We start from the raw sequence: 13,475 nt of genomic DNA, 5'->3' as shown, positions 1-13,475 counted from the left end.
TAAGTAAAATTCTACATATGAAGCAATTTACTTGTTTTTTATTTTCATAAATTAAAACATTACATTCTAGTAACATGTGGGCTTAGCAAATTAGCAGGCGGCACTGTCAAAATGGTTGAGAATGAGTTTACGGCAGAAGAAGCTGCTTTGTATGACAGGCAGATAAGACTTTGGGGCTTAGATGCTCAAAAAAGGTAAACAGTGTGTCGCATAAACATGGTTTTCCTTTCTTAATAGATCGTACATTGTGGTAAATGTGATCGACTATATATACGTTTCTAACAGTACTGTCTTCACTGTTTCAGTTTGTTCTTTGTCATATCAACTCAAGCTGAACTGAACAGTGAGTCGTAGGCTGTAGTGATTACTGTACAATATCTTCTATGCTTAAAATAAAATGTTAGGCCAACTGAACAAATTCTAACAAGTTATTATTACCAATTTATACTGTAACAATATTATAACTGGTGCAGCATGGTCAAGTACTAATAGTTAATGCTTTGGACTCGTAGTTCGAAGGTTGCGGGTCCAAGGCGAGACTTGCGTATATGAGGTGCAAAGCGTAACACTGCATTACAATTTAAATTGTTTGTGCAACTTGTATAATGCAAACTTAAGGTCTTTTCAACTGTGTATTGTTACCCAAGAAAATTATAACTTGAGTATGGTAAGGCAATTTACTGAAACAAAAGAGAGATTATAGATTGTCATATATATTAATTTGATGACTAATGAGTAAGTGTAATAATGGCTGGAGACGGCTTGAATGGGTAATGAAGAAAAACTTTAATATAATTTAGCATAACAGCAAATGTACAGGTACCTGATGATGACAAAACCTTGTCGAAACGTTGTACATTTGCTGTTAAACTTATATTAAAGTTTTTCTTCATTACCCATTCAAGCCGTCTCCAGCCATTATTAGTCTCAAAGTGGGTTCCTCGTCATCGATTAATGAGTAAGTATGTTTTTTTCAGCCAACTTGTCAGTTTACAAATATATTGGTGATACTTATGAACTAAATTTTCAGTATGTAAATTACACATACAACTTAGCATAAATTGCAGTTATATTTGATGCATAATATGCTGGCAACATGTTGTTAGGCCCTTGAGCATGATACTTTACCCTAATGCATCAGTTACATGTAAACATAAAATTGACCTCAATTACCTATCAATTAAAGTGTTTAATTTCCAAATCACATGTTAACAAAATAGATTTCAGAAAAAGGGGGCTTAAATTACATAGCAACGATGGTAGATGGTAATGTGAGGAGTAAGTTCATGCATTATAACAGTCTCTTTTTTTCATTTGCACAGTAGGTTAGCCATACTCCAACAAAGCATTAAATGTATTTTTATTTATTTATTTTTTATCTAACCTTATAAGTTTCTAATTTTTACATTTTCGTTACTTTTATAATAATGTATAAAGAATACATATAAGAAACATGAAATATAGTACTTACCTGGCTCTTTTTCTGTTGACTTTTGATGAAACATAAGACTATTTTTTATACTAATGGTATTACTACACTAAATAATTTTTTATTTAATAAATATTGCACCTAAGATAACTGGCACAAAGCAAGCAATGTTGTATAACTATCAGAATTTTTCTGGGTTTCTAACTGTGTGATAAGAGCCTTTAAAACTTCAGCTAAGCTTTTCAATGTGATTCCTGTGAGAATAAATTTGTAACTGAATCAGGAAACAGACAATTCTTTGTACAGAAAACAATGTAATATATAGTACATCAATTGATAGATCAAAACTTTGGCTTTCTATTGATTATAAACAATATAGTATAAAACATCAGAGAGAATTATTGGCAATTTATGAAAGAGAGGATGTTACAGGTGGGCATGACAAGTGGGTCTGATTTTCTAGTTTATGGCTCTGTAAACAAATAAGAATGAAGGCTATAAAAATTATGTTTTGCCTGAGTAATGTGTATATTATAATGAGTAATTTACATTATATTTTTTACTTCTTGGAGAGGTGGTAAATAGATTAAAGAGGAGGGAAGATCTAGAGAGCAAATGTTATAATTCTTATACTTAGGGAAATTAATTAATGTTTTTTATAAAATTAAGAACTTAAAACTTATATTAAAATATGAATTATGAGCTATGCTGTGATGCCAAGTTTATTTGTACAATGATAATAAAGTAGTTTAATTAAATTTTGAATGTAATTCTGACATGTGCACTTTGACTCACCTGTATCAAGAGGGTTAATCACCCCGCATATCTTAAAAATAAGAGAAAGCCAAATATTATTTTTCAAAACTCAAAATTTGGAAATGTCTTAAAAATTCAAGGAATTCTGGTATGAATTATCATCTTTTCTTATGTTACTTTGATTTATTTTCTTAATCAAACCGTAAACTTTAGGAACACATAATCTAGAATCTGTGGTATTGTTTCTTTGACAGGAATAACCCCCATCATCATTAATCCTGTGTTAGAAATTTAGCAGTATGAAAATTACCAAGTAAAATGGACAGAAAAAAATCATTCTCATCGGGCATGGCCAGAATGCATCCCTCGTTGTTAGTGGAATACATTGAAAAAGAAGAAAAAAAGTTGAAATTATATTTATACTTTAAAAAATTCAGTTTCATGGATCTTCTTAAATATGAATTTTCATTTCTCAAACCTTCTGAGGTTCAGAATCTCTTACACAGAAAATGTCTTAATTTCCTTAAATGGCAACTAAAAGTACTCTGACAGTGTACCCCCCCCCCCCCCCCACTAGTCTAATGGTGGTTATATTAGGCTTGGCACATGCACAAAAAGGAAAAGGTCTACACTTTCAGTCCAGTTTAATCTTAATTTATGTAAAGCAAAATATATCATACAGAGTAGAAATGTAAAACTGTTTGAACTCATTCATAATTATTTTGAACATTGTACATAATATCAATTGTAAACTAAATTACAGGTTACGAGCAGCAAAAGTCTTAATAGCTGGACTTGGTGGTCTTGGAGCTGAGGTGACCAAAAACCTTGTTCTTGCTGGGATCCATTCTGTTACTTTACTTGATCATCATAATGTAAGTTTACATCCAGTGCATCCTCTTATTTCTTTATAATTGAAGAGCATATTTTACTATTTACATATATATCAGTTACTCTTCATAAATGAAGTACACTCTGAACATCTAAAGGTTCTATTCTTTATTTTTAAATTTTTTCTAAAATTCATTGTTTTCTAAAGCAAAATTAAAATCAAAAGTTTTTAATTATATCATTCATATCCCTTTAAGTAATTATAAAGATGTGTTGTAACTGTTCTTTACATTTGTTTCAAAATTATTATTAGGCTATAAAAAACAGCTGTTTGTTTGTATTCGTTTCAAAAATGTTTGTCTATTTAGATAACTGTTTTCAAAACTGTCATTTTGATATGGTAAGCAAAGTGGTAATGACAGATTTTTATATTTTAGACATTTGCTCTATGAATTATTGTAATTAATTTGAGAGAAATGAATTTTACTAGGAATTAGAGAAAATAGGCAGCTACCTTTTTAGTATCATCACTTTACTAGCCACTGAATTCTTGATGGCTCCCAGACTTCCACCTTCTTGAGATAACCTTCTATATGAAATGTATACTTTACACAACATTTCTGTTCTGTTCATTCTATTTCTTTTTTACTTATAGACATTTTCATTTTGATAACAATCCTTCTTACTCTCTCTCTCTCTCTACATATATATATAAGGTAACTTTTAACTTTCAGATTGTCTGTCCTAAAGCTTTATGCTGCTTATAAACTCTTTGTCTCTACTTGATCTTTAACTACATTTATACATGCTCCTTACAAAAACCAGAGTTTGGTGGTTCAGATGTATTCAAAGAGTAAAAAACATTTGTGCTTAACACTAAGTAATGTATTATCCTACCTGTATATGTTTACTGTGTATGTCTTTATTAAAAATGTTCTTGATGGTGTATATTTTCACTTAAAAAACTCAAATTCTGGATTTAAGAGGATTTCTTTTTTAAAAACCATAAAAAATTATCACGGATGAAAATTTTGCATTAAGTTCATCAGATGAGATTCTAGATACCAAATCCTAACCCTTCAAAAAACAAAAGATAAAGACTGTCATAGTAAGAGTTTTGATAAACTAACTTCATGTACAAGAAGGTAATGTTGTAATGATTTGCTGATGCACCAATACATCACTCCCCCCCCACACACACACACACACAATGTATACATATAATATTGTGACCACTGTATTGTAGATCCCTTAATACATGGGCGCATCAGTACCAGTCATCCATCTCGGGGAGTCATGTGTACTTGTCTGTCAGCACTTCGTGTTTTCTTGATCCCTGGTTTTTGTTGCATGTATACAGATAAACTTGGCCCAATCAAAATAATGGCTACTGAAGTGTAGACTTGGACTGCTTTGGTGGGGTCTTCATTAAGATGTCGAATCCTAATCCATTCATTAATCATAATAAACTGATTACCCCCCACAGTTTGTTGCTCTGCCCAGATCAAGCAATGTTGTATTGTATTGTGATCCATGTATCACCTTATATTTTATATCCTGAACTAATGTATTGTTACAGCTATACAAACAACCTGGAAATGTTAAAAGATGATTTGATTTAAGATTATTCTACTGCTATTAGCATCATAGTTGCTTTCTTATTTTAGGAGGTTATACTTAACTGTATTCAGTTAAATGTTATAATTTTATGTGGTTGTTCTTAATTATATTCAGTTAAATGTTATAATTTTATGTGGTTGTTCTTATTATATTCAGTTAAATGTTATAATTTTATGTGGTTGTTCTTAATTATATTCAGTTAAATGTTATAATTTTATGTGGTTGTTCTTATTATATTCAGTTAAGTGTTATAATTTTATGTGGTTGTTCTTAATTATATTCAGTTAAATGTTATAATTTTATGTGGTTGTTCTTAATTATATTCAGTTAAATCTTAAAATTTGTTTTTGCTTTTATTAACTAATTACATGTATAATACTTCTGTCAAAGGTATCAGAACTGGATTACACTTCTCAGTTTCTGTTGTCCAGAGAAGATCTTGGTAAAAATGTAAGTATATGTGGTGCTTATTTATTCACAAGCTAGTAATTCATTTTTATGAACATCATTTTCTACTGATGTTGTCCTCACATTATATCATACTGAGTAATTTTATGTTTTTGACTGTTAGAATGCTCAGTGCAAAGAACTGGTAAAAGAAAGGGTAAAATGACTCATTTTCTGTGGAAAATAAATAGGAAATCCAAGCAGTAATTAGCTTATTAACCCTTTCACTGAGGCTGGGACGTATATTTCCCAATGCTCCCACCCCATCATACTGCAACTGGGACAAATGTTTCCCATTGCCATTCAAAATTGCTGTACATGACATATGGGAGTAAAATGAGTTGGAAAGTATTTATTTGCATCCCACCTAATGCTGATATATGGTTTTCCACAATGTTTTCCACTCAGCCCTTCAGTAACCAACAAAATGCCTAAGCGGAATGTACGACAACTGTGCCTGCATCGCTAGAGTGGCAAGTAGTAACCCTAATTACTATGTAAATATGCCTAATGCACTTGACTCAGATAGCTTAGAAGATAGTGAAAGTGAGTCAAGTGGTGTTCAAATGATTGATGATGAACCTGGACTCAGCAAAGGACATTGTAAACATCATCGACAATGGGAAACATTTGTCCCAGTCACAGTGTGAGGGGGTGGGAGCACTAGGAAATATACATCCCAGCCGCAATGAATGGGTTAATTACAATATTGATAGTATATTTCTTTAATTTTTTGTGTGTGTGTGTGTGATTCATATTATTATTATTAGGAGCCCTGTAAACAACAAAGTCAGAGATGCAAAAATAATTTAATACATAAATAGTTGAGAAAATTGTATTTAATCATTTCTGGACTGGAGGGGGTTTGATAATATTCCCAGATTTTTTTCTTTTCATACTGGAGATTCCTAACTAAATTGTATGAAACTTAGTACAAACATACTAAATAATTTCTACTGAAAGAATTTATATGATTTGATTTAGTGTGTGTGTATCATTTTTTAGGTTGTGAAATGTCCAAAATTTTATTGTAAGATGCTGTTTTGAAAAAACATTCAAATTCTTCTTTTCATCTTAGAATTTAATTTTTTCTTTTTATTAGTGATCAGAAGGTTTCATTTTATCTATCCATATAGTTTCAATATGATTAATATTCAGTAATGTTTCTTTTGATGCTTTCCTTTTTTTATTGCAGTAATCACCACTTCTGGGTGTAAATCATAATGAACATGGCAAAAGTTAATAAAGATTTATCAGTGAACTAGAACCACACCTTTCAGAATGGATCAAAATATAATAGTTTTTTCAGTGAATTATCAGTTATTTTATATGTGTGCTGTGTTTGAATATAATAAACTTAACAATAATGTTCAATAAATAAGCATTTGAGTTGTCAGAACAAGTTGCCATTGCTTACCCTACTCACTAAACCTAACTAAGCTTAATTGATGTCATAAAAGAAGTTTTCTTTATCTTTCAAACAGTTATAAATTAACACAAAAACACTTAGAATGAAAAGAGCATCTAATGAAACTATAAAAAAATGTCAGTGTCTTTGGTTGTTACCTAGGTCTTCCAAAATTCCCATTAGATAACTTTGTTCACTCCAAAAGCATCTTTGGATAGCAAGTATATCAAGAAACCATCAATTAATGCTCAAACTACTATATTTACTTTACATTGACATAGACAAATATAACACATGCTATATCCAATCATATTTATCTTTTGACTCTAGCTATTCTCAAAGCTGAGATTCATTAGTAATTGTTTAGACCACATGCTGTGACACTGTAAAAGGGTGGCACAAAGGGCTATAGCAGTAAATAGCAGTGGATATGCTTTCTCATATGTGTTCCATTTTCACCGATTCCATGTAATACTGATTTCTTTCTTTTTTTTAAATGACTCGTGTCATTAGCGTTCCTTGTTTTCCTTCCTTTTCCTGATATCAATGTTTATGCTGAGTCCTCCATGGACCTCTGATCATTATGCTTTGGCTTATCAGCAAGCTGATCAACCCTCTCAATTCCCAGCAGTTGGTGTCCCTTTTGCTCATGTGGGGGACTGTCCCTGATAATCCTATACATTTCTCTCATGTCGATTTTCACACCTTCGTCTTACCCTTACAGCTCTCCTCCAGTACTTGTTCAACATACACCTTCTTTCTGAGACACTTCACCAATCCCCAGAGGGGTTTTTGAGGGATACACTTTCCCTCCTTACTTCTCCTTGGCACTATTGTCCTCTTCAACCCCTTTCCCTTCACACATGGTTTTCTTGCTGTTGAGAACTTATTGGGAGGGACACTGTCTTTTCACAGGTTCATCTAACTTCCCATTATCTTCGTGACTTCTGGATGGTTCCTTTTCTCCAGTAGTTTGTTTTTGGAGATTTTCCAGAGTCTTAGGATTCATGTGTGGAGTCTACAGTTGGGCACCTTCCTTTTTTTCCTTTAATCTCATCTTTGCTATCCATTAGAGGAAACTCTTCAGTCATCTCCCACTATCTGTCTTCATTGGGTAGCTGTTTCTTCCTCATTGGGATACTGCCTTCTGACTATTGCAATCCTTTAAACTTTGGTGCAGCCATGACTGGGTAAGTTACCTTTTCTGTATATATTTTTCCCTCCATGGGCATGTCCCACTTAGGATTCCGGTCCTGCTCAGTGGCAAGCATTGCCTGTAGGAGTATGTTTCCTATATCTAAATATTGAGAGAATGTTTCTCTCACGACATTATTGCTTCATTAATATGCCTTTTCCAGAATATACTAATGCATAGGATTTATATGGGTAAAGCAGAAGGGGATAGCTGCCCATCCCTGCCATTCCTTTGATTGAATAAATCAGGGGGTGGTCTGTTTTTCAGAATAGGGTTTTAGTGGTCTCCCGTTGCACTGTCTCCAGCATTGGCATTCCTCTGGACTCTCCACCGTGTTTTATCCCCCCTTGTTCTTCTAGTGGAGTATGAGAGTCCTTGTCGCTTTCCAGTTTTGAGCTGCTGGGGTGGAAGGCCATGGAAAAGTCCTCCTGAATGTGTTCACTTCCATTCAGAAGAGAGTAAGGTGGTTGTGTTGTTTTTTTTTTTTATCTTTGTATTTATACAAAACTTGACAATGTTGATATAATTATGTTATTTATTTGTTCTTTATTCTTTATGACAGCTATTTCCAAGTGTTTAGAAACTATACTTTTCAGTGTAATTAGAAATAATTATAGAATATTTAACAATAAACATTATGCTTTAAACAAGTAACATCATTTTTTAACCTTATTTAAACATTATGCACTAGAAAGTTATATTCTTTTTTTGTTGATATTCAATCTGAAATCCCACAAATTACAATCTTGACTTAAGTAATCCACAAGATTTTTTATTGTTTAAATCATCCTTTAAATCTCAGAATGCACTTGGTGTTTGATTTTATAAGTGAAATTGGTGGGTATACATGTACAATGTGGTACTTATTCTCTCTCATGTTTCTTTCTGTAGAGAGCAGAGTCTTCCCTTTCACACACTCAGCAGCTGAATCCAAGAGTGAATGTTGTAGTAGACAAAGACAGTATTCAAGATAAAGGAGAAGAATTCTTTAAAACATTTGATGTGGTTTGTCTGACTGGATATTATTCCCTTGATGTTCTTTTTTTCATCAACAATACATGTCGTAAACACAACATAAAATTTTATTGTGGAGGTGTGTGGGGCTTCTTTGGTTATGTTTTTACAGATCTTGGAAAACAGCACACATTTGTAGAGTAAGTAGGAGATTTTTTTTTGTTTTTAACATGAAATTTATGCTTTATCAACTTATAGCTATGCAAAAAAAATTTTCATTTTGGAAAGGTATTACATACATCCTTTTTTGTTATTTTTAATACTTACTTACTTATGTTTTGAATTTTTCTAATACCCAAATTAAGTAAAACATAGGGGGAAAGTTTTATCACTAAAAATATCTTGAACTGTACTTTTGCTTATATAGTTTCTTTTATTAATTGCTAAATCTCAAATACTAGAGACGGAGTTCTCATTGGCAATTCTGATTTGAGACTCAGCCTCACATACTATGGGGAAAATGTTTTTACTCATTTTAAAAATAAATTACATTGTCAGAGCTGTTACTTAGATTTTTTTGAATTTCTAAGCACAACATTAGTAATTTTTTGTAATTGAATTATTTGTATTACACATTTTCAAATGCTATGTTGAAAGATATAAATCTAAATGTTATAATTTTTAAATTCTCTGAAGTCAATCAGATTATGATTTTTTGTTTTGTTTTGTTTTACAAGTAAGCTGTTTTCAGGTATTTAAACTTTGTAGTTACTACAGAGGTCTCGGGGACAACCAGTGTTACGTTATGTAGTGTAACACGACACTAAAGCTGCACCATGTATTGAGAAATAGAATAGGTTTCAGAAAAAGTCCTGTGAGTTTGTTGTCATACTCTGTTTTAACTTTTTGGTTTTTGGAAGGTTTGAATAATGGCACATTTGGTGATGATTTTAAGCTTTCACTGTATAATCCTTTGAAGTTTGAACTTTAATAAATATTTCAAAAGCTGATTATTTCATTAAAATATTTTGATTTGAATTTTGAAACAGATAATTGATAAAACAGGAATTACTTGAAATATTACCTACATTTTCCCAGTCTTATAAAACTATTAGTGTTATTTTAGACTTTTTACTTTTTTAACATACAGGCAAACAAAATGAGATGTGCCATGTGTATTTTCTCTGTTTACTCTTCTGCTAGTAATATTTTCACAATTAAACTCCTATATGAAAGGTTTAAGAAAAAGGTTCCATTAACCTTGGAGTTATGTCAACCCAAGTGCAAAATTTTCCCTCACGTCTTTTTTACTGGGCCTAGCATAGCCTGGTGGTTAAGGTGCTCAACTCGCAATCTGAGGGTTACAGGTGTGAATCCTCATCATCAAATATGCTCGGTCATTCAGCTGTGAGAACATTATTATGTGACGGTCAGTTCCGCTATTCATTGGTTAAAGAGAAGCCAAAGAGTTGGTGGTGTTAACTAGCTGCCTTCCTTCTAGTCTATCACTGTTAATTTAGTGATGACCAGCAGCGGATAGCCCTCATGTAGCTTTGCGTGAAATTCAAATGAAACAAATATTTTTACTGAATTATCTTTCCTGGTATATATGATTTTTGGAAAAGAAATATGTAGAATTTAAGTCATTATTCTGTATGCTCAAAAATTTATGAAATCTCAGACACTATTGTTATAATTTAAAGTTATTAAATATGTTGCTTTTTTTGTTTATCTTTAGATTTATACAAATCTTGGCAATGCTTATATAATTGTGTTATGTATTTGTACTTTATTCTTTATCACAGTTATCTCCAAGTATTTAGAAACTATCATTTTTGGTATAATTAGAAATATTTATGGAATATTTAACAAAAAATAGTATGCTTTAAAACTGGAACTACTTAAAATATTACGTACATTTTCTCAGTCTTATAAAATTATATAGACATCATATCCTAGCCAGCCTGATGAGCCCTGGTACTGGACAAAAGGCCTTATCAAGTACTAGATGTGGCAGATGTAGTGTGATTGACTTATTATAACATATTCTTCTTTGCCTTCACTCATAAATTTCTAGAATTTGTTATAAGTTTCTGCTTTTTTTAGTTAAAAGTTCAAGCTGAGTGGCAAAAAAAATATCCAGGTGTAAGACAGGTACATTTTAAAATGCATTTTCGTTTTGTATTATTAGTATACATTTTTTTTTCCTTTTTAATTGATGTTGTGTGATAAATATGCTTGTAAATGTACATAGTTTTTATTTGTACTTGTAAACATTAAGAATACATTTTTTCTGTTAACTGTTAGTACTTGCGTGATAATATTGGTATAAATTCTATATATTGATACATTCACTGTAGTTATTGATAAATAAGGTGAGTTTTGTAGAATAAAGTATCAGGAATTGTGGTGTAACATCATATGTTTGTGTTGATATAATTTAAACATGTTTATTTACTGTGTAAATTATTGGTTTTTCTTTCCTTACAGAGAAATACCAGTTAAAATAGAACAGCCAGTCTATGGAGAAAGTGGAGAACCAATGCCAAAGAAACCTCGCAGTGAAGAGAAAACAACACAAATGGTGAAAAAGGTATTCGTCAATTTTTAATATATGTGACGAGGTACATTATTTTTAAAGATACAATAACTTATTAGAAAGACTAATTTTCTAGTTAACTAGTTTTGTTATTTCTATTTGTGTGTATTTCAATATGATCTTCTTTGTTACGTTTGTTTATAAGCTGCTATAGAACACAACTATAATTAAATCACCAATAGAATTATCTTTTGAAATGTTAAATGTTAGATACATCTATGTTTCACTAGCACTGTCTTTTAAAAAACATAATTCCTAATATAATTTCGAATGAGGTTTTTTATCTCTATGAAACAGCTTATTTTGACACTCATGTGCCATTCCTTTTGTGTTAACAAGATCATGTTTAACTAGTACACTTTGAAAAATGTTTAGTGAAAGCATGAAAACCAGTACTGCTATTTTCAATGGAATGATTATGATATGACTGTGTAGGCCCACTTTCAGTATTACCGTAAGCTGTTTGATATACACTGAAGTAATTATAATTTTTGTACTTCTGTTTTGTATTATTTAATTTTAATTGTACTTTGCTATTGTTTTAACTGATTATAAACAATCTGACATAAAACATTTATCACTGCTACTTTAGTTTGATGACTTAAGCTCACTTTAAATCTTGTATACTTATATAATCACAAATATAAACAAGTATAGTATGGATAGTTTCCATTAGTGTCTTAAGATAATGGTTAAGCCTAACGTAAGTGTGCTAACCAGACCAATACTTGTGAGCAGGGTTTTTACCAGTCTTGAAAGTTCTTGGAATTAAAAAAAATTAGCCTTGGAAATCCAGAAAAAGCTATTGTTGCATTGAAATGCCCTGGAATCTATTTTAAGGATGTGAATTACACTTAAAAATATTTAGACCCATAAATTATTAAACTACATCAATATAAATATATGCGTATATTTTAGTTGAAGTGATGAATATGTTTGATAATATGGATTTATTTACCACTGAATTGCTACCTCACTAAAATATTGTTTTATAAACATTATCATGATATATATGGCCTAAGTTCTTAAATCTTAAGCTCTTAAGTTTACATGTTTGTAACAAACATTCATAAGTAGTTTTCATATTTGTCAATGTAGGAAGGTGTATTTTTATATCTTTAGTGTTTTGAGTTGTCTTTTTTGCTCCACGTTGGACCTATATTTATATAAGATTTGAAGAATATGTAGTATTGATGTTACAAACTCATGCTTCTGAATTATTCAACAGACAAGCTGTTTAAAATACCAAAAACAAGTATAACTAAAATAACTGAGACAGAAATGATCTGATGATCCATTCATGAACACAACATTTTAATTTTAGTCTTTGGTTGCAACTACTCACAGTCTTACACAGTCAACAACAGAAAAATTATGCCAAATTATGTGTTCTATGAACCTTGCACTCAAAGGGGATGCTTTATAAATGAATATCTCATTATACTCCAAAGGCTGGATGTTATGGATTTGTAGCTTAAATCATTTTTATTAGCAAGGATACCCAACTGATAAGATAATATAAATCATCCACTGTAAGATTTGATTTTTTTTATACTTAAATTTCTACAGTTGTTTTTTTTTATAACTAAGATGATACTACTGAAAAAGTATTTTTACATTTAACCTTATGGCCTGCTTTCACTTACAAGTTAGATCTAGCAAAGCATAAGAGAGACTTTTATACCAAGTACTAGCCTATGTGAAATAATAAGCCTATGCTTATTCAATTAGAATACACTATTACCAATTAAGGTATGGGGTTGCATTTCTGCTGCAAAGTCATGCTCCACACTTTAAGAGCATTTAGTGTGTTAAAGAGTGATTATTTGATTAGAGTAGTATAAGGATTGTTGTTTGGTACTATTAAATAGCTGCCCTCTTTCTGTTCAACTAGTTCCAAATCAAAAACAGTTAACATGGGTAGCCCTTATATAGCTTTCCACAAATATCAAAAATATACTTTTATTAATTAGATAGTAACTTGATTATATACACAGCTTGGTCACAAGTAAATAGACACCACCTTTTCAGAAAAAATTATAATTTTCAGTCATATTCACATGAATTGATATATTTAATTAATACCTAGTAGATCTTCCTTTCACTTCGTGGAGTTTGTTGATCCTTTGGGGCATCGTGAGAATCATCTTGTCAATTTTAGATTGTGGGATTTTTCGCCCACTCTTGCTTCAAAACTTGGAGTAGATCGCACTTCGAAGTTGGTTTTTTGGTGTTT

General features: G+C 31.3%; 1 protein-coding gene across 2 annotated transcripts in view; it reads left to right on the top strand.

Moving 5' to 3' along the window:
* Positions 1 to 76: 76 nt before the first annotated feature.
* The window catches only part of LOC106465202 (SUMO-activating enzyme subunit 1-like), a 20,127-nt gene continuing 6,728 nt past the window's right edge, over positions 77 to 13,475 (top strand). For both annotated transcript variants that reach the window (XM_022393058.1, XM_013925403.2), the window contains exons 1-5: positions 77 to 194; positions 2,949 to 3,060; positions 5,027 to 5,086; positions 8,578 to 8,840; positions 11,131 to 11,233. In XM_022393058.1, the coding sequence (XP_022248766.1) occupies positions 112 to 194; positions 2,949 to 3,060; positions 5,027 to 5,086; positions 8,578 to 8,840; positions 11,131 to 11,233 (621 nt within the window). In that variant the 5' untranslated portion in view covers positions 77 to 111. The remainder of the gene's footprint in view (positions 195 to 2,948; positions 3,061 to 5,026; positions 5,087 to 8,577; positions 8,841 to 11,130; positions 11,234 to 13,475) is intronic.

This window comes from Limulus polyphemus, unplaced genomic scaffold (genome assembly GCF_000517525.1).
Source record: "Limulus polyphemus unplaced genomic scaffold, Limulus_polyphemus-2.1.2 Scaffold1866, whole genome shotgun sequence".
Taxonomy (NCBI): domain Eukaryota; kingdom Metazoa; phylum Arthropoda; class Merostomata; order Xiphosura; family Limulidae; genus Limulus; species Limulus polyphemus.
Note: the sequence above shows the minus strand (reverse complement) of the source record. Positions and strands in the feature narration are given on the sequence as shown.